Genomic DNA, 22,537 nt, shown 5'->3' on the forward strand with positions numbered 1-22,537 from the left:
TAATTCAGCCTATGGACCAGAAAATCATAGCAAATTTTAAGAAACTGTATGAAAGGGCACTTTTCTGGAAACGTTTTGAAGTGACTGAAGCCACAAACCTCACTCTCAAAGAGTTCTGGAAAGACCATTTTAACATTTGTAGTTCTTTAAAACTTATTGATAAAGCCTGGAAAGAAGTGACTCAAAGAACCCTGATTTCTGGCTGGAGAAAATTGTGGCCTGAATGTGTGAAAGAACTAGACTTTGAGGGATTTGAGCCTGTAAATGATGCGCCTAGTGTTGAGGAAATTGTTACTCTGGGCCGGCAAATGGGCTTGGAATTGGATGGTGATGATGTGGAGGAGTTGGTGGAAGAACACAACGAAGAACTGAGCACTGAACAACTCCAAGCCCTTCAAAAGGAACCGCAAGAAGACCCAGCTGAGGATGTTTCTCCAGTGGAGGAGGATGAGGTAGTAGCTAATGTCCCTTCTGCAGAAATTAAGGTGTGTCAGATGCGGGAAGAGATGCAAACTTTTATTGAAAAGACTCACCCAGAGAAAGCTGTAGTAGGCCGTTGCCTTAATCTTTTCAATGACTATGTGATGCCTTGCTACAGAGACAGCTTGCGAAGAAGGGGAAAACAAGCTTCCATGGACAGATTTGTTGTGAGAAAATCGAGCAATGAGCCACAACCAGGACCTAGTGGTATGCAGGCAAAATGTGCAAGGGAGTGCACACCAGAAAGGTCCTCACTGCCTGATGTTATAATGGAAGGAGACTCCCCTTCCAAACAGCAACACTCTCCACCTCCCCCCTCCTCACCATCTTCCATACGCCTACAGCATTCATCAACAAGGGTAAGTAATAACTTGAACATAGTTTTGTAGGTTTATTTAGATGAATTAGGTATAAAATATAGTTTGAAGTGGGTTTTTTGGGGTAGTCAGGAACGGATTAATTCATTACCCATTATTTCTTATCGGGAAATTAGCTTCGGAATACGAGTTTTCAGAATACGAGCTGTCTCCAGGAACGGATTAAACTCTTAAACCGAGGTACCACTGTACTAGTATTTACAACTTATTAAGTTAGTGCTGAATGCAGAACATGAAAAACTTATTTTTACTCTGAAATAATATAATTTCATAATTAAATAAGAAATATAGTGGAACTTCGGTTTACGAATGCCCCTCTTTACGAATTTTTCGGTAAATAAGGTCAATTTTTCTGTAAAATTTGACTCGGTATACAAGGTTTGCCTCGGATTTTGAGTTTGTTGATGCATGTATGTGTCGACGAGCACGTGGGTTCTGTTGGGCGCGGGGTAAGGCACCCTCAGTTTACCAGTGTATCCCGTCTAGTGATGACTGCAATTTAATTCTTTGTGAAGAATTTCATTGTTTGTCTGCTTTTTTGGTTTCTGAACATAAATGTTGTTATTATATATCATGCAATGGGTAAAATCAGTGGTAAAATTCAACCTAAAAAAATAGTTAAATAGAGGCAGTAGAGGATGTCCCTTCATCATTAAGAAAATGTGTGCAATATGCAAAGTTTTGCTGAAAAATTCATCCAGATAAAGCTGTAGCTATTGTTTTCTTATGGGAAAATTCATTTCAGTTTACAAATTTTTGGTGTACAAACCATCTCTTGGAATGACTTAAATTCGTAAACCAAGAGGTCCACTGCAAATATGTGGCAGGTGATATCATAGGATGTCGGTGGTCCAAGTGACAATGTTTGGGAGTAACTTTTCCAGGATATATTGTTGCCTGGAGAGTTTGCTGGCATATCAGCCTCCTGTACACACTCGCACTTCTTTGTTCAAATTGTCACAAATTGAATTAATGATATTAACTAGTAGAATGCATATTTACAATAATATCATAAATAGCCACAAAACTATTTTTGTGGCTATTTATTATAAAACTTTCTTTTTATTATAAAACTTTCATAGTTTTTAAAAAATGTGTCAGGAAGTGAAATCAACTCCATAGGACAATGGTTTGTTATACAGATGCTGATCGTTAATCGCTTGTATGCATTTGCTACTTAACCCTCGAACCGCTAAAGGCTTTTTGGCTTGCAACACCGCCAGGCGCAACAAAAAAATAATTACTAAATTTTTGTTTTCTTATAAATGTGTTTATTTGTGTTCCCTGAGCACGAGAAAAATATAAAATAAAATTAATTGTACTTACCAATGGCGTAAATGAGCCAGGAATTTGGCCGACGATGTCACAGATCGTCATCGTTGGAGGGTGGTGCGTCCCGGGAAAGTCAGGCACGGCGTTGAAGGAGACCGAGTTGCTGCAAATTTATTTTCGCGGCCTTATTTACAGTACTGTATCTATGGCGCATTTTACAACCATTTTTTTCACTGTTGTGGTACAATATGTGGTCACTTGATGTTTTATTATAATACAACTCTTATAAATTTATTATTGTCACAAATTAGAGTCACATGTATGTGCACAAAAATGTTTTATTTTTTCAGGAAATATAAAAAAAATTATGAATTGTTTTCACTATATACACTCACCTAATATTTACATGTTTTTGCACCAGTATTGGACACTTAGAAGTCCTTGAGACTGATACTCGTCAAAATATTTGACATAGCACAAAGGGACCTTACACGCTGAGCACCAAGACCAATTTATGTTTCTGTTCCCTCTTTTCTGTGATCTTACATACAATGCACTCACACTGGCCTACTGCACACTTTCCAGTTGGTGGTAAATACCTTATATTGTGTGTCAGAAAGGCATCCTTGAGAGCAAGCCTGGGTGTAGGAGCATGGTGCAATACTGGGTTCACAATGGGCCTTTGTATGCCAGGAATTGGTTTGGCAAACTTTTCTAGAATTGTGTCACTACAGTAAAACTGAACGCATGGAAATTTCGTTTACCACCTGTTTTGACAAGATACATATTGTAACTGTTCAACATTGTTACGTCAACAAGGTGGAAAAACATCATCTTGGTCCACTTCCTTGTTTTACGTACACATTCCACTGCCCCCACCATCATATCACATTTATCCACCAAACGCATGTTGATGTTATAGTCCAAAACACAGTCTGGTTTGTATAATGGTTGTTTTGTGGTTTTGTTCACCTTGCCACTGTTCACCATTGTACCATCGTGAACGGTGGTCAACATGTTCACTTCACGCCCGTCCTCCCACCCCACTGAAAGCATTGCACCAGTTTTTCTTAGCTGGCAATCACCAACCTGCATAGCAGTGTCAAACACAGGCATTTCCCTTCGTTTTGTCTTCACTGTGCCACACACAACAGTTCTATTATCAAGCAAGAACCTAGTTAGCAAGGAACAGGTATAATAGTTATCTGTGTATGTGGCCCCTTGTTCAGTTATGGTGCAAGCAGTACCTTCACAACACTACCCGAGAAACCATGTTGGTCATTAGCAGGAATGTCTACATTTGTACCCATATACATATACTGTACATATATCCATATACACTGGGGGTCTGGTAGCTGAGCAGACTGCGCGCAGGACTCATAATTCTGTGGCCTAGATTCGATTCCCAGTCCAGGCAGAAACAAATGGGCAAAGTTTCTTTCACCCTGAATGCCCCTGTGGGGTGTGTGGGGAAAAAAAATTAGTAGTTAGTAACAGTTGATTGACAGTTGAGAGGTGGGCCAAAAGAGCAAAGCTCAGCCCCCACAAGCACAACTAGGTGAATACATTATCATATGTAACACAATTCCTGTTTCACAGTCACAGAGTACAAAGAATTTCAATCCAAATCTGTGGCATTTGGAGGGAATATACTGCTTGAAGGCAAGACGTCCCTTAACCCTTAAACAGCGCAAATCATACATATATGATTTGAGTAACTGTCACAAAACGGCGCAAATCATATATATATGATTTGCATATTTAAAATAGTTAAAAATAGTCCTACACACACATAGAGCTCACATCTGCTTCTTCAGACCTCCAGTAATCATCCCCCATCTTGAAAAAAAATCCAGAGTCCTTCACTTTTCTTCTAGGGCCTTTGTAAGAAAATGATGACCATTGCTTGCCAACATCACCATCCAGTATCTGAATGTTTATCGCAGCCATAGAGGAGGCACTAAACTTTTAGCAACAGCAAATGAGTGATTACCATGTATATATTTGAGGCAAAATGTGCTATATGCAATATTAAGATTTAGGCTTAAAATATATTTATACATATATTTCATGTATAACAGTTAGCAGTTTAAGGGTTATTCTCCAAGCCGCTACGAACTATTTGGCCTTTGAAACCCACAGGTGCGTAAAAAAAAAAAAAAAAAAAAATTTTTTTGTTCTTATAAACCGATTTAGTATCGCCCACCCAGGCCAGGGAGGAGCTGTTCACAAGATGCAACGGTCTGATAGCTCCCAGCTTGACTATGTAAACAGATTCAAATACCTTGGCATTGAGGTGCCACTGTATGGTTCTGTTGTATTCAGACTCTATCGTCAGTATAAAGAGAGGCTCCGAGCTCTCAAGGCTGTTGCAGGTTATCACTCAGGCTATGGTGCCAATGTCAGAATTGTCAAAATGATGTACCTTGAATACGTCAGATCTTTAGTGGATTATGCTGCACCTCTGCTTGCTTTGATGCTTGAAAGTAAGCTTGGAGGGCTTGAAAAATTGCAGAACGAAGCCTTGAGGATAATCCTTGGGTGCCCTCGTACCACAAAGATACTTAACATGAGAAAGAAACTTAATATTCCGAGCGTTGTTGATCATGTTATTGGAATTAACTGTCAAATTTGTATAAAAATGCTTAGGCTAACTCATCCTAACCCTTGCACAGAAGCCCTCCAGAATTTCTTTATTGAAGGTCAGCATTGTTCCAAATGGATAACTAAAACTGGAACTGAACTCAGAATGTATCAGATTTATCATTTGTACCAATAGAGACAACAACAGCACTTTCTAGCACCGTGGGAGATTAGACCCTTTCCACTCCAGAAGCAAATTTGAGATCAGCCCAATCTTCGTCTTGAGGCAAAGCTCAACGCCTTAAGCCATATTGATGCTCTGTCCACAGAGCATTCTCTCTCTCAAATCATATACACTGATGGTTTCCTACACCGCACCACGGGTACAGCTGGAAGTGCAGTTGTCCAGACAATGGGCGATGGCTTGTACTTTGTGTGGGGAGTCTGTATAAACAACTAGGCCTCTACCCCTGCAGACCGAACTATTTGCCTTGCTCCTTGCACTGAAATGTGTACAAGTTTCCAAACTTGATATATTAATTGTAAGTGACTCCTTATCCTTAATTGCTCTCAATTCTTTAAGACGTAACTGTAACATGCTCGTGTCTGAAGCTAGAGACAAATACAAGAAAATTATTAATGATGGTAACAGTCTGTTTCATGTGGTCTTCATCTCATGTTGGCCTCCGAATGCATGAGAGAGCTGATGAGTTACTCAAAGAATCTGCCTTTAAAGGAGACGTTGAGTGTAACCTTGGATTGTCAATGAGCAATCTGAGAGCAGCAGTACACCAAGAACTTCAACAATATCTTGTAGATTTGAGGCAAAGTGAAATCGACACCAGTAATTCCATCTATCATCATACTATCATGCAAGAGGAGCCACACATCTACGGTTTATCCAATAAAATCAGTAGACTTCTAGATGTTACTACTGTTCGGCTTAGACTCGATTACAAGTATCTCTCGGAATTCTCATTATCTGCTGATGTAGACCTGACCAAATGTAAACAGTGTCAACAAAATTATTTGCACACACCCTGTCACTATGCGATAGAGTGCGAAAAGATACGTGGATTCAGAGATAATTCAATAACAAATGTTCCAACGATGTGTAAATATTTAATTCAAAATTATCTGCTACCAGAAATTTTAGCTAAATATCCCCAGTTTGCTAAATGTAGGTAGTAACTAAGTGATTGTAACCTATCCACCGCTGCCCACTGGATGGGGCCGGTGTGCAGGACAAACATATCAATTGTAACACTAGCTCTCCACATGTGTCAGTTGCTTAATTTACAAACTGTACTTGTGGTTGATCTCGAATCCATTGATAATGTGACGACTTATACTGATTTTTTTAACTTAGCTAAATTAAATGTGGGGTTCAATCTCTGAGCCCATTATGTACCTCTGTAACCCTTTCCACTACCATGCGCAAGATGGGTATGGGGTGCATAATAAATTATTTAAACTTAATCCTTATAAACCTGTTAATTTGTGTTCCCTGATCTCAGTAAAAATATTAAAAAATCGTAAGTGGCATATTTTGGCTGCAATAGGGCGGGGAAGTCTGGCAAAAAAGAGGCGTTGACAGAACAGGCGCCAGACGAGGTCTGCTTCGTCCCAGCTGTTAGGCGGGAGTTTCTACACAGATATAATTACCTAATTATTTCAATGTATCTGATTTTTTCTTAGTTTTTTGCAGAAATATTCAGTAGTGTGTAGTGTGATATATTTATATAACAAAATGTGTGAATCACCGATGTACTCAAAATTATGGTGTCCATATTATGGATTCAATTATTATGTTCATAAAACAATAAAAAATACTTGTGGTTATTACACTATATATTCACAGATTATATATAAGTATCTGCATGTTTTGTTCACCATAACGAACCACTAAGTTTATATTGTGACCTGAAAATGGTTGTTAGCGCAGTCTCTATAGGGCAAATGGAATGCTGGTCACATAAAGCAAAAAAAGTAAAAATAAATTAGACTGCTTATTGACTTTACACAGGTAACTGCAGGATAAAACATAGAGAAAAAATTTAAATACTTTACTATGAAAAACTACTTTAATCAATTTACATTAAAAATACAGTAGTTTAAAACTTTGGCTTATTTACAGTGAGCAAAATACAAAAAACAAACAGACAAATTAATGTTACATTAAAGTATAAACAATAAAATGGTGCAGGAATACTATAGGCCAGGCTGCGTAAATCTACTACCACACAGAGACGTATGTTAGCAGATCCAGGCAGTTGAGCACGGAGGAGTATTCTGAATCTTGGTAGTTGCTGGTTCTATTTATATGGGAGCTGGACCAAAGTAGGTGGCGCTGGTGTCTTCGATAATTGGAGGCCGGCTCACACAAACTACCATTGTGCTTGGTCTCGGCCGGTGGCGGGAACTTCCAGCCACCAAGTGCGATGGAGGTGACGGGCATTGGAGTGTAGGGAGGTTATCTTGAGATGATTTCGTGGCTTTAGTGTCCCCGCGGCTTGGTCCTCGACCAGGCCTCCACCCCCAGGAAGCAGCCCGTGACAGCTTACTAACACCCAGGTACCTATTTTACTGCTAGGTAATAGGGGTATAGGGTGAAAGAAACTCTGCCCATTATTTCTCGCCGCCGTCCGGAATCGAACCCGGGATCACAAGTCCAGCGTGCTGTCCGCTCGGCCGACCGGCTCCCTCGAGCCGGTCTCCCTCCCTCCAGGGAGGAGTAGATTACTGTCTAGATGTCTGAAAAGTAGTTGTTGTTGCTCTTTCTGTAAATTCTTGATTATGCAGGAGTGATGTGGTAGAATAGGTGATGATGGAACAGGCCTAAATCTCCTTTTATGAGAGATTCTCATGACAATATTGAGTCAAAAAGCAATGAGGAGATGCCAGCCAGTCACTCGCTACCACTCCCTCCCTCAAAAATTCCTCACTCGCCAACATCCTCCTCCTACCATACTGTTTTTGTTTTTATTCACGACATACAGACATTATATATAATTATCTACATGTTTTGTTCACCATAACTGCTCATCTAAGCTGGCATAGTGGCCACCCTTACACAGCATGACAAGTCAGGAAGATGACGCCACCTCCCTCACCAAATTGGCTTTTCCCAACACTTCTTTTGCTGTTATTTCAATATACTGTATATGCACATTATATATTAGTATCTATATTTGTGTTCACCGTAGTGAACCGCTAATCTTGTATGGTGACTGCAGACAGTAACAGGTGGCCACACACAACTGATGTTCCCTCCCTCAATGGTTCAAGGCCAGATGCACTAACATTCCTCCTTCAAGTACAGGCATACCTCAGAATACGAGTTTAATCCGTTCCTGGAGACGCCTCGCATTCCGAAAACTCGCATTCCGAAGTTAATTTCCCCATAAGAAATAAAGGGAAATGAATTAATCCGTTCCTGACTACCCCAAAAACCCCACATCAAACTAAATTTTTATACCTAATTTACCTAATTCATCTAAATAAACCTACAAAACTATGTTCCAGTTATTACTTACCTTGCTGTCGAGTGCTGTAGGCGTATGGAAGATGGTGAGGAGGGGGGAGGAGGAGAGGAGTTACTGTTTGGAAGGGGAGTCCCCTTCCATAATCACATCAGGCAGTGAGGACCTTTCTGGTGTGCTCTCCCTGGGACGTTTTACCTGAGTGCCACTAGGTCCTGGTTGAGGCTCACTGCTCGATTTCCTCACCACCAATCTGTCCATGGAAGCTTGCTTTTCCCTTCTTCGCAAGCTGTCTCTGTAGTAAGGCATCACATTGTCATTGAAAAGATTAAGACAACGGCCTACTACAGCTTTCTCTGGGTGAGTCTGTTCAATAGTTGTTTGAATCTCTTCCCACATCTGACACACCTTCTTAATTACTGCAGAAGGGACATTCGCTGGTGCTGCTGCCACCTCCTCCTCCACTGCAGAATCATTCGCTGCTGCGTTGGCTTGCTGTTCCTGTTGAAGGGCTAGGAGTTCTTCGGTGGTCAGTTCTTCGTTGTGTTCTTCCACCAACTCCTCCACATCATCACCATCCAATTCCAAGCCCATTTGCTGGCCTAGACTAACAATTTCCTCAACAATAGGCGCATCATTTATAGGCTCAAACCCCTCAAAGTCTAGTTCTCTCACACCTTCAGGCCACAATTTTCTCCAGCCAGAGATCAGGGTTCTTTGAGTCACTTCTTGCCAGGCTTTGTCAACGAGTTTTAAAGCACTACAAATGTTAAAATGCTCTCTCCAGAACTCTTTGAGGGTGAGGTTTGTGGCTTCAGTCACTTCAAAACATTTCCGGAAAAGTGCCCTTTCATAAAGTTTCTTAAAATTCGCTATGATTTTCTGGTCCATAGGCTGAATTAGAGGAGTGGTGTTAGGAGGAAGGAATTTAACTGTGAGGAATTTATTGTATCTAGGCAACAAATCATCTTCCAAGCCTGGAGGATGAGCAGGAGCATTGTCAAGGAGAAGCACGGCTTTGAGTGGCAATTGTTTCTCCTGCAGATATTTTTCTATGGCAGGGCACAGCACTTCATTCACCCACTCCGAAAAAATAAGCCTAGTCACCCATGCTTTTTTATTAGACTTCCACATCACACACAAATGGGTTTTCTGCACATTATACTGTTTGAAAACCCTTGGATTTTCAGAATGATACACTAGCAAGGGTTTAATTTTCAAATCGCCACTCGCATTTCCACACAGCACAAGCGTAAACCTATCTTTCATAGGCTTGTGTCCAGGCAAGGATTTTTCCTCCTTGGTAATGTATGTCCTCTTAGGCATTCTTTTCCAAAACAGTCCTGTTTCGTCACAATTAAACACTTGTTGCGGTAGGTATCCCTCAGCCTCTGCAAACTCTTTAAATTCGTCAATAAATCGTCCAGCGGCTGGTTTGTCTGAGCTGGCTGCCTCCCCATGCCTTGTAACACTATGGATACCACTTCTCTTTCTAAATTTTTCAAACCAGCCCCTGCTTGCCTTAAACTCTTTCGTATCTGCATCGCTCGTTGCAGGGGTTTTCTTTAGAAGGTCTTCATGCAATACCCTGGCTTTCTCACAAATAATGGCCTCCGAAACACTATCACCCCTCAACTCCTTGTCGTGTATCCAAATTAATAACAACTTTTCCACTTCTTCAAGTATTTGTGGTCTTTGTGCCGTTAATGTTCTTACTCCTTTTGCCACTTTAGCACCCATAATCTTATTTTTCTTCTTAAGTATAGTGCATATTGTTGATGTGGCTTTGTTGTACTGCCTACAAAGTTCAACAACACGTGTACCGTTCTCATGCTTCCGAATGATCTCTTGTTTCTCCTCTATTGTCATCCTCACATGAGCTTTCTGGCCTTTATCCTTACCACTGGCTTTCTTGGGACCCATGGTGAGATATATAATAACAAATTGTATAGACAAATCACCAAAAATCCAACAAAACACTGAAAATCCGCGAGAAGAATTGATGTGGGGGTAGTCACTGAGCGCGAGACAATGGTAAACTGAGGGGCGGCGGGGCAGAGGGGCGGCGGGGCAGAGGGGCGATGATCGTTGAACCACCACGCGCTAGGTCGGCCTGTACGCGTATCAACAAACTCGCGTCCCGAAGTAACCCTCGCCTTCCGAGACAAATTTTTGGAGTAAATACTGCTCGTCTTCCGAAAACCTCGCATACAGGGACACTCGCATTCCGAGGTACCACTGTATACTGTTTGTGGTATTATTACACTATATACACACACATTACATGTAAGTATCTACATATTTTGTTCACCATAACTGTTCATCTAAGCTGGTATAATGACCAAAGAGCATAGTGGCTACCCTTACACAGCATGACAACTCATGTAGGTGTCGCCACCTCCCTCACCAAAATGGCTTCTCCTAACACTCCTTTTGGTGTTATTACACTATATATACACATTATATATAAGTACAGTGGTACCTCGAATAACGATCGCCTCATTTTCCGGAACGAACGGCCCAATCGCCGACAATTCGCCTCGTATGACGACCGCTCGTTTGAATAACGACGACACCACATGGTGGGGTCACGCTGCTTCTTGCATATTCTCGGAGGCCTCCGACGATGAAAATAAATTATGTTGTTTTTGTTTAAAGATGCTAATGATGCTGAGATATAAAGGGGTGACTGCTGAGATGTTGCAAAGCAATGACTTTTTTGTAGAACGAAAGAAATTAATTAAATTTTTTGAAAAACAACAAATGTCAAAAAGGTTCGTTCGGTGGTCGCCAGGTAGGCTACTCCATGTCTCTTAAATAAAAAAACATTAAAAAAAAATTGAAAAACGGACAAATGCCATAAAGATTCGTTCAGTGTTTGTCCGGTAGGCTGCTCCGTTATTGAGACGTAAATGAAAAATACAAAACAAATGGAACAAATTTGAAACAAAGAAAGATTGCTATAATGGAGCAGCCTACCCGACAAACACTGAACGAATCTTTATGGCATTTATCTGTTTTTCAATTTTTTCAATTTTTTTTTTATTTTTCATTTTTTTTATTATTATTCAAGAAACATGGAGCAGCCTACCTGGCAACCACAGAACGAACCTTTGTGACATGTGTTTTGTTTTTCAAAAATTTTCATTTTTTTTTCATTTTATGTAACCCTTAAACTGGGCATGGCTATACAGTATATACACCATGAGTAACATGTCCCACGGTGCGCATGGTGTATATATACACCACAGGGTGCCAGGCCCGATTCAAATGGCCCGCGGCTACACGGGGTTCACATTAGCTTCCTCAGGGCTCTTGTAAACAGACGCCATGTTTAAAAAAATCATGGGCAATATTCTCCGGTGTGAGAGCCACAGTACTGTTGGAGCAACCAAGGCTGGCGCACACAGCATGAGGTAACAGCATTGATGTTCAGCTTGTGACCACAGCATCGCGTAAAAATGTCAAAATAAATATGTAACTGCTATTATTTAGCGATGACAGTATTACAGAGGACCCCTGACTGTGATAAAAATGACCAGGATTGTGATAATAGCAGGATTGTTGTGATAATTAGCACTGTGAGAGGAGTAATGCTGAGGGACGGAGGGAGATAGCATCGTTTTCTGATTGTGTGGCCACCTGTTAGTGTCTGCATTCACCATACCAGCTCAGTGGTTCTCTATGGTGAACACAAATGTAGATACCTATATATAATGTGTGTATATAGTGTAATAACACTGCAAACAGTATTGTTGGGAGAGAAATTTTAGTGCGCCTGACCTTGAATGAGTGAGGGAGGTAGCCGCCAGCTGACTGTGTGTAGCAACGTCTCTTAGTGCCTGAACTAACTATACCAGCTTAGTTGTACAGTTGTGTTGAACAAAACATGTGATACTTATATATAACGTCTGTATATAGTGAATAAAATAAAAAACAGGATGGTGGGAGGAGAAAGTGGGCGAGTGAGGCGTTGTTGAGGGAATGGCAACGAGTAACTGGCTGGTGTGTGTCAGTCACTCCTCATTGCTTTTCGACTCAAAATACCAACTTAGTGGTTCGTTATGGTGAACAAAACATGCAGATACTTATATATAACCTATGTCTAAAGTGTAATAACAGTAAAACTGTTTGTTTATTGTTTTATGAACATAATAATTGAATCACTAATATGCACACCATACTTTTGAGTATAGCGATGATTCACCCCTTTTATTATATAAATCTATCACACTACACACTATTGAATAATATTACTGCAAAAAAACGAAGAAAAAATCAATAAGAAACATTGAAATAATTAGGTAATAATATCTTTATGGCAACTCTCGCCTGACATCTCAGGTGACGCTGACCACCACTCACGACCGCTCTGTCAACGCCCACATTTTGCCAGACTTCCTCGGCCAATTGTGGCCAAAATATGTCACCTACGATTTATTTTGTATTTTTCCTGTGCTCAGGGAACACAAATTAACATTTTTAGAAGACAAAATTATTTTTTAGATTTTTTTTTTTTGTGTAAATCTCCTGAGGACCTCTTAGCAGCTTAAGAAACATGGAGCAGCCTACCTGCCAAACACTGAACAAACCTTTTGCTATAAGACAAATGAAAAAGACATATTGAACAAATTTTAAGAAAGAAAAATGTCATAAAGGTTTGTTCAGTGAATGTAAGGTAGGCTGCTCCATTATTTAAAACATCGAATATCATATTGATGTTTTTCGGTGGTAGAACGGATTAATTTGATTTCCAATATTGTCAAAAGGGACATTCGCTTTGTATGACGTTCGTTTCACATGACAATCACGGCGCCGGAACGGATTAAATTTGTTATTCGAGGTACCACTGTATCTCCACTTTTGTTCAGCATAACGAACCACTAAGTTGGTATGCCGAGTCAAAAGGCAGCAAGGACTGGCCGGCACATCAGGCAGCCTGCCACTGGCAGCCACTCCCTCACCTCACCTCACCTGACTCACCCACATCCTCCTCCCACCATACTGTTTGTGCTTTAATTCACTAAATACAGACATTATATATAAGTATCACATGATTTGTTCACTGTAGCAAACCACTAAGATGGTATATAGTAAGTGCAAAGAGCAATAGGTGGCCACATAGATTCGGCAGACTACGCTATAGCCTTCCTACCCTCAACATTACTCCTCACACAGTACAACGCAAATTATCACAACAATCCTGCTGTTATCAGAATCCTGGTCATTTATATCACAGTCAGAGATCTTCTGTAATACTATCATCTCTAAATAATACCAGTTACATATATTTTTAGCATTTTTATGCGATGCTATGGTCACAAGCTGAACAGCAATGCTGTGAGCTCATGCTGCATGCGCCAGCCTTGGTGGCTCACTCAGTACTGAGGATCTCACACCCGGGAATGTTACCCACGATTTTTTTTTAAATGGCGTCTGTTTACAGGAGCCCTGAGGAAGGTGATGTGAACCCTGTGTATCTGCTGCCATTTAAATCTTGCGAAGTACTCCAGAACTGCACTTGCAGTGTTGCACACTTTTGTGTCAGTTACTCAAAACTTTATATGCAGTTTTGCTCAGTTTAAGGGTTAAAAAGCACAAGGGATTCGTCAATCACCATCTTGTGAGCTGGTACATAGAAATCACTGCACTCTCCAACAAAATTCATTCAGGATGTGCCTCACCTTCCAAAGTCTATCATCTTCAGTTTAGTTTTCATTACTTGCAAAACGAAGACACATGAGGAGTATCGCAAATCTGTCTCCAGACATATATTTCCCGAACAATGGTGTTGGAATAGTCTGGTCTTTGCACCAATAATGGTCGAGTACATGTTTGACACAATGCTTCATCAACATACACAGTGCCAAAAACACATACATTTCACCTAAAGTTGTATCTTTCCATCATTGTAATCGTGAAAAATCGGATAACTCCTCACGAATGAGATCAGCTGCATATTTGTTCGTTTCCTGAATATGTTCCATGAGCGGCTTATCAAAATATGCAGTAAAGTAATCCATTTCAAACATATCGTCACCTGTATCAGGGAAAAGGTCTGTAATCCTAACATCTGAATTGTCAAAGGCAGTAATTTCTGGAACAAAATCTGTCACATCACTCTACACATATACACCTGGTGTCTTTCGAGAGGCAACAGCGGCACCACGGCGAGGAATCCATGGACCAGGAACTGAAGCTCATCTAGCAACAGTACGGGTGGGAAGGGACGATGAGGGAAAATTAGTTGATGTTGAGGGGCTTTGTTCGTCAGTGTTCCCATGTGGTGCCATGCGGTGCCACATGGTTGGACTAGATGCTGCTGACGCAACAAAATGTTGCTTGGCAATACCACCCACTCCACTGGCACTAGCGGAAGCAAAACTATTTTCTGATTCTAAATCACTAAAACCAGAAAATGATTCACCTTTCTCCGAATTGTCGACCAAAACATACAAATCTGACAAAGTAACACATGAAGTATGTGGATTGGCATGAAGTGGTGTCAGTTGTGGGCGGGAAGGCATGGGTGAGGAGCTAGGCCTAGCCCTCGTGGCACCAGTATGTTCACTCGGAGTAGTCAAAATCAGGTTCATCACCATCCAGGAAAAAATTCTGATTAATTTCATCCTCAGTCAAAGGCCGCTATGTACGCTTTGCTGAGCGGGGTCGGTTGGTGGAACGTGATGCGCTCGCCATGGTCTCTGTCGGGCAACTGAGGCCTGCAGTCAATGGCGGCCTACGCTGGATTTTTTCCCCAGGTGGTGTCTGTTTACATTCGGGGTCGGCTTGACTATAGCTGCTCCTATCCCTCACGGGGCATTTCAAATTGTTCGCTAGACCCTCAATGATATATGTATAAATTGAGCAGTTTTGGGAAAGTTACTACCATCGTATATGTATGTATGTATTGCGTGGTTTAAGGGTTAATCCTATGTTCCCGGGGCATTTTCCGCTGCTCCGCCTCTTTCAGCAGATTGGGATAGTCTGGCACATGGCTGGTTTGGTCTACTCCTTTGCTCTTCATGTCTGGTCTTTTTGGCGTGGGTGTATCACCACTTGTATGGTGATCAGGTGGGTTCATTGAAGGTGTCTCACCTGCGAGCTTCGTCTCGGTGACAATATGAAGTTTCCTGGTGTTCTTTTCGCCATTTCCTCTCTCTTTGTAGGCTGTCTTCTATTTCTGTTCGGGTTGTTTTGTCCTTTCTTTCTTGGCTTTTTCATGACCATCATTTGATGCTTATTACTGTCGCCTCTTATCTTGCAGCGCTGGCGGAGCCGCTCCAGCTTGTGTTTAGAGTGGATGTCATTTCTGCCCCATTCTGCAAGCTTTCTCATGTATAGTTTCACCTCTGGCCAGCTCATGCGCTGCCGGAACCATTTTGGTCCTTGGACTGGGTGCTCTCTTTTGCCCTCATTTTCTCGGTTTGTGGTGGCCCCTTCAGTTCAAGATTGTTTTCCAAGGTTCTGTTTCTGTTGGCATTGGCCTCTGGGGGTCGGGTTGGTGAGCTTCATGCTCTCCTGCGCAGGGGTTTTGCTCTTTCAGTCTTGGTGGTCGGTTTGTTCAGTTGCAGCCGTCTATTTCTTTTCTGGTGGAGATTGAGACAGCGGCTTTCTGGAGGGGGTCCTTGGAACATTGATGCTTGGTTGATCAGGCTGGGAGTACATCATGTGTTGGGTCTGGTTGCGGTTCTCCGCCGTTATCTGCACACCTCGGCCTCAGTGGCCGGTTAGCAGTGCGAATTGAGAGTAGTGCAAATACCGAGGTTCCTCTGTACAAAGAAATTATGAAAATATTATGTAATTTTTATCAGGAAATATTGTGCAGTACTGTAATAATATTTTTTTGTTGGAAATACATCTAGATTTACCAAATATTTTATCCACAGGATAACAAGCCAGAGGAATGTTCAGTGTGTTTTAACGATTATGATGACAATCAGCTACGCCCTCGCACACTGCTGTGCGGCCACACATTCTGCTCCCAGTGTATTGACAATGCTATTAAGAATGGTCAGCTGACCTGCCCCAGCTGCCGTGCCGAGCACGTTGCCACAGCTGCTACTCAGTTCCCAATTAACTATGCTGTGGAGGCTTTTCTTAGGAAACTCAAAAATATCCAGCTAACAACTGAGGAAGCAGTGCCAGCAAAACCTTATGAAGGTCCCACCAGAGGCATCAGTAAGAAGTTACGTTCCCTGGTGCAGGAGCAGAAGAGCATCATCAGCAGCCTCATTACTAGCTGTGAAGAGGTACTGTCCCAGCTGGGGGAGTACCGGGGGCAGCTGGGGGACTGGAAGACTCACCACCTCCAGCTCCAGGACAGACTCTATGCTCTGGTAGAGCAGAACAAGTCAGCAATGAAGCTCTTGGAACTGGAGGATACCAGTGTGGTGGATATGACAACGCAAGGAGAGGAAGGGAAGACTCAGCTGCAGGCCATGTTGGGGAGCCTCGACACAGTCAACACCCCACAGGAGGTTGACACAACCATAGACACAGCTGATGAGTGCAGCATGAAGGTAGAAGATTGGCTCCAGAAGTGCCAGGAACTCTTCCCAAATGTCAAGACTGTCCACACCTCAGTGAAGGTACGCTGCTGAAGGTCACATTGTTCTCACCCAAGTGAGTGTAGTATTGCCTCTATATAAACACTTTTGACATAGAGACACATCAAGATCAGAGTTGACTTTATATAAAGGAAACGTTTTGCTCTAACACCTGAAACATTTTTATTAATAAAGTCAACTGTCATCTTGGTTGTCAACTGTCAACTCTACACTGTGGTCAGTGTAGAGAAACATTACTTATATTGTCAAATTACTTTACTCAATCTGATGATTCATTATAGTCCAGTTACTTTACTCAGAGCCTGATGCTTCATTATAGTCCAGTTACTTTACTCAGAGCCTGATGCTTCATTATAGTCCAGTTACTTTACTCAGAGCCTGATGCTTCATTATAGTCCAGGTTCCACCATTAATGTTTGTGTTGGTAATGGCAGGTGCAGGAGACCATCAGGGAGGCCCTGGAGATGATGACCACAGAGACAGATGCCACAGCTGACCCCATACACCTGGGAGACTCAGCCTCCACTATTAATGTCTGTGTTGGTAATGACAGGTGCAGGAGACCATCAGGGAGGCCCTGGAGATGATGACCACAGAGACAGGTGCCACAGCTGACCCCGTACACCTGGGAGACTCAGCCTCCACTATTAATGTCTGTGTTGGTAATGACAGGTGCAGGAGACCATCAGGGAGGCCCTGGAGATGATGACCACAGAGACAGGTGCCACAGCTGACCCCGTACACCTGGGAGACTCAGCCTCCACCATTAATGTTTGTGTTGGTAATGACAGGTGCAGGAGACCATCAGGGAGGCCCTAGAGATGATGACCACAGAGACAGGTGCCACAGCTGACCCCGTACACCTGGGAGACTCAGCCTCCAGCATCATGGATAAAGTTCAGGAAATCACTGGACAGATCCCCCAGAAACAATTAACAGTAAGTTTTTTATTTTCTCTCATAGGTCATATCACAAGATATTGAGTTGCATTTTGAGGAGTGGAAGCCTGTTCTTAGGTTTATCGAGGTTCCCCAAGGTCAACTACTGACTTTCCTTAACATACAATTTACAATAGTTTCCTACCTCTTGGATAAATATTTACTGGTAGGTGAACAGGTACAACAGGTGAAAGGAAACATGTGAACCATTTCTGTCCTGCATGGTGATTAAACCTGTGATCCTCTGTTGAACCCAGGATCCTGACTCCCTCACAAAGGCGCAGAGTCAGCCAGTAGAGGGAGGCTGTAGCTACAGGTCCAGCACCAACCCTTTGCCAGTAGAGTGGGGGCTGGAGCTACAGGTCCAGCACAACCCCTTGCCAGTAGAGGGGGGCTGGAGCTACAGGTCCAGCACCAACCCCCTGCCAGTAGAGTGGGGGCTGGAGCTACAGGTCCAGCACCAACCCCCTGCCAGTAGAGGGGTGCTGGAGCTACAGATCCAGCACCAACCCACAGCCAGTAGAGGGGGGGGGGGCTTAAGCTACAGGTCCAGCACCAACCCCTTGCCAGTAGAGGGGGGCTGGAGCTACAGGTCCAGCACTAACCCCCTGCCAGTAGAGTGAGGCTGGAGCTACAGGTCCAGCACCAACCCCCTGCCAGTAGAGGGGAGGTGGAGCTACAGGTACAGCACAACCCCCTGCCAGTAGAGGGGGGGCTGGAGCTACAGGTACAGCACCAACCCCTTGCCAGTAGAGGGGAGCTTAAGCTACAGGTCCAGCACCAACCCCTTGCCAGTAGAGGGGGGCAGGAGCTACAGGTACAGCACCAACCCCTTGCCAGTAGAGGGGGGGCTTAAGCTACAGGTCCAGCACCAACCCCCTGCCAGTAGAGGTGGGCTGGAGCTACAGGTACAGCACAACCCCCTGCCAGTAGAGGGAGGCAGGAGCTACAGGTCTAGCACCAACCCACTGCCAGTAGAGGGGGCAGGAGCTACAGGTCCAGCACCAACCCCCTGCCAGTAGAGGGGGGGGCATGAGCTACAGGTCCAGCACCAACCCCCTGCCAGTAGAGGGGGGCTGGAGCTACAGGTCCAGAACCAACCCCCCCCCTCCCTGCCAGTAGAGGGGGGGCTGGAGCTACAGGCCCAGCACCAACCCCCTGCCAGTAGAGTGGGGCTGGAGCTACAGGTCTAACACCAACCCCTTGCCAGTAGAGGGGGCTGGAGCTACAGGTCCAGCACCAGCCCCCTGCCAGTAGAGTGGGGTTGAAGCTCCAGGTCCAGCACCAACCCCCTGCCAGTAGAGGGGGGCTGGAGCTACAGGTCCAGAACCAACCCCCCCCCCCCTGCCAGTAGAGGGGGGCTGGAGCTACAGGCCCAGCACCAACCCCCTTCCAGTAGAGGGGGGCTGGAGCTACAGGTCCAGCACCAACCCCCTGCCAGTAGAGGGGGGCTGGAGCTACAGGTCCAGCAACAACCCCCTGCCAGTAGAGGGGGGCTTAAGCTACAGGTCCAGCACCAACCCCTTGCCAGTAGAGGGGGGCAGGAGCTACAGGCCCAGCACCAACCCCCCTGCCAGTAGAGGGGGGCTTAAGCTACAGGTCCAGCACCAACCCCCTGAAAGTAGAGGGGGGCTGGAGCTAGAGGTCCAGAACCCCCCCCCCCTCTGAAAGTAGAGGGGGGCTGGAGCTACAGGTCCACCACCAACTTCCCTGCCAGTAGAGGGAGGCTGGAGCTACAGGTCCAACACCAACCCCCCCACCCCTGCCAGTAGAGGGGGGCTGGAGCTACAGGTCTAGCACCAACTTCCCTGCCAGTAGAGGGGGACTGGAGCTATAGGTCCAGCACAACCCTCTGCCAGTAGAGGGAGGCTGGAGCTACAGGTCCAACACCAATCAACCCCCCCCCCCCTGCCAGGAGAGGGGGGGGGGCTGGAGCTACAGGTCCAGTACCGACCCCCTGCGAGAAGATGGGGCTGGAGATACAGGTCCAGCACCATCTCCCCTGCCGGTAGAGGGGGACTGGAGCTATAGGTCCAGCACAACCCTCTGCCAGTAGAGGGAGGCTGGAGCTACAGGTCCAACACCAACCAACCCCCCCCCCCCTGCCAGGAGAGGGGGGGCTGGAGCTTCAGGTCCAGCACCAACCCCCTGCCAGTAGAGGGGGGATAAAGCTACAGGTCCAGCACCAACCCCCTGCCAGTAGAGGGGGGGGGGGCTGGAGCTACAGGTCCAGCACCAACCCCTTGCCAGTAGAGTGCGGCTGGAGCTACAGGTACAGCACCAACCCCTTGCCAGTAGAGGGGGGCTTAAGCTACAGGTCCAGCACCAACCCCCTGCCAGTAGAGGGGGGCTGTAGCTACAGGTCCAGCACCAACCCCTTGCCAGTAGAGGGGGGCTGGAGCTACAGGTCCAGAACCATCCCCCTGCCAGAAGAGGGGGGCTGGAGCTACATGTCAAACACCAACCCCCTGCCAGTAGAGGGGGGGAGGGCTGGAGCTACAGGTCCAACACCAACCCCCTGCCAGTAGAGTGGGGCTGGAGCTACAGGTTTAACACCAACCCTTTGCCAGTAGAGTGGGGCTGGAGCTACAGGTCTAACACCAACCCCTTGCCAGTAGAGGGGGCTGGAGCTACAGGTCCAGCACCAGCCCCCTGCCAGTAGAGTGGGGTTGGAGCTCCAGGTCCAGCACCAACCCCCTGCCAGTAGAGAGGGGGGACTGGAGCTACAGGTCCAGCACCAACCCCCTGCCAGTAGAGTGGGGCTGGAGCTACAGGTCTAACACCAACCCCTTGCCAGTAGAGGGGGGCTGGAGCTGCAGGTCCAGCACCAACCCCCTGCCAGTAGAGGGGGGCTGGAGCTACAGGTCCAGCACCAACCCCCTGCCAGTAGAAGGGGGTTGAAGCTACAGGTCCAACACCAACCCCTTGCCAGTAGAGGGGGGCTGGAGCTACAGGTCCAGCACCAACCCCTTTCCAGTAGAGGTGGGCTGGAGCTACAGGTCCAGAACCAACCCCCTGCCAGTAGAGGGGGGCTGGAGCTACAGGTCCAGAACCAACCCCCTGCCAGTAGAGGGGGGTCTGGAGCTATAGATCCAGGACCAACCCCCTGCCAGTAGAGGGGGGCTGGAGCTATAGGTCCAGCACCAACCCCCCAGCCTTCATACTCAGACCATAAGCTCATTGAAGTGCGAACTAGCATAAATTACGGTAGTAGGTCTAAGAGACCCAACAAGCGAGAAGGAATATTCAATCAATTCAATTTCAACAATAGGAGGATTGACTCAGATCAACCCCCCCAGCCTTCATACTCAGACCATAAGCTCATTGAAGTGCGAACTAGCATAAATAACGGTAGTAGGTCTAAGAGACCCAACAAGCGAGAAGGAATATTCAATCAATTCAATTTCAACAATAGGAGGATTGACTCAGATCAACCCCCCCAGCCTTCATACTCAGACCATAAGCTCATTGAAGTGCGAACTAGCATAAATAACGGTAGTAGGTCTAAGAGACCCAACAAGCGAGAAGGAATATTCAATCAATTCAATTTCAACAATAGGAGGATTGACTGGGAGAAAATAAATGTAGATCTTGCAACCATTCAATGGAAGACAGTCTTAAGCGACAAAACTCCCACACAGGGAATAGCTGAACTGACAGCTGAAGCTTATGAGGTCTGCTTGAAGCATGTGCATGTGAGGAGGGGCAGAGAGAGGACCACTTTAGAAAGAGAACGCAGAGGACTGTACAGGAGAAGGAAATGAATAACGGAAATGCTTCGGCAGACACAACTATCACAAGCAAGGAAAATAAGCCTAAGCAGGGATATCGAAGAAGTAGAACAAACGTTGAAGCGATCATATGAGTCTGAGGAAATGGAATTGGAGTAGAAAGCTATACAAGAGATATGGAAAAATCCGAAATATTTTTTCACATACGCAAAATCAAAATCAAAAACATCAACCAGTATTGGACTGTTAATTACAAATGAAGGTACGTACACAGAGGACAACAAAGAAATTAGTGAAATTCTAAGAGGCCAGTATGAGGCTATGTTTAGCACACCAATAAACAACATGAAAGTTGATGACCCAGACAGCTTCTTTATGAATGACATTCAAGCTGCAGATAATATAACGGATATTATCACAAACTCGGAAGACTTTGAAAGAGAAATTGACAATATGCCTATGCACTCAGCTCCTGGGCCTGACTCATGGAATTCAATATTCATAAAGTAATGTAAAGTACCAGTAGCGAGAGCACTCAGTGTAATATGGAGAAAGAGCCTGGGTACAGGGGAGATACCAGCAACACTTAAATCTGTAGATATAGCTCAGTTGCACAAGGGAGGGAGTAAAGCCTTGGCAAAAAATTATAGGCCAGTTGCACTAACATCACACATAATAAAAGTGTTTGAAAGAGTGATTAGGAATCAAATTTCTAGTTTTATGGAAAACAATGAATTGCACAATCCAGGACAACATGGATTTAGAGCGGGAAGATCCTGTCTGTCACAGTTACTCAACCACTATAACAAAATCACAGAAGCCCTAGAAGAAAAGCAAAATGCAGATGTTGTATATACAGACTTTGCAAAGGTGTTCGACGAATGTGACCATGGGGTGATAGCTCACAAAATGAGGTCAATGGGTATAACTGGAAAAGTAGGACACTGGATGCTCAATTTCCTGTCGAACAGAACACAAAGAGTAACAGTCAATCAGATAAAATCGAGTCCAAGCGATGTTAAAAGCTCTGTACCTCAAGGTACAGTCCTTGCACCGCTACTGTTCCTTATTCTCATATCTGATATAGACAAAAATAGACGTCAC

General features: G+C 44.5%; 1 protein-coding gene across 1 annotated transcript in view; it reads left to right on the plus strand.

Moving 5' to 3' along the window:
* The window catches only part of LOC138349646 (tripartite motif-containing protein 59-like), a 145,273-nt gene that overhangs the window by 54,026 nt on the left and 68,710 nt on the right, over positions 1-22,537 (plus strand). Inside the window, exons 3-4 of the mRNA XM_069327311.1 lie at positions 16,084-16,785; positions 17,556-17,702. Coding sequence (XP_069183412.1) covers positions 16,084-16,785; positions 17,556-17,702 — 849 coding nt within the window. The remainder of the gene's footprint in view (positions 1-16,083; positions 16,786-17,555; positions 17,703-22,537) is intronic.

The sequence above is a fragment of the Procambarus clarkii genome, chromosome 19, assembly GCF_040958095.1.
Source record: "Procambarus clarkii isolate CNS0578487 chromosome 19, FALCON_Pclarkii_2.0, whole genome shotgun sequence".
In the NCBI taxonomy this organism is placed as follows: Eukaryota; Metazoa; Arthropoda; class Malacostraca; order Decapoda; family Cambaridae; genus Procambarus; species Procambarus clarkii.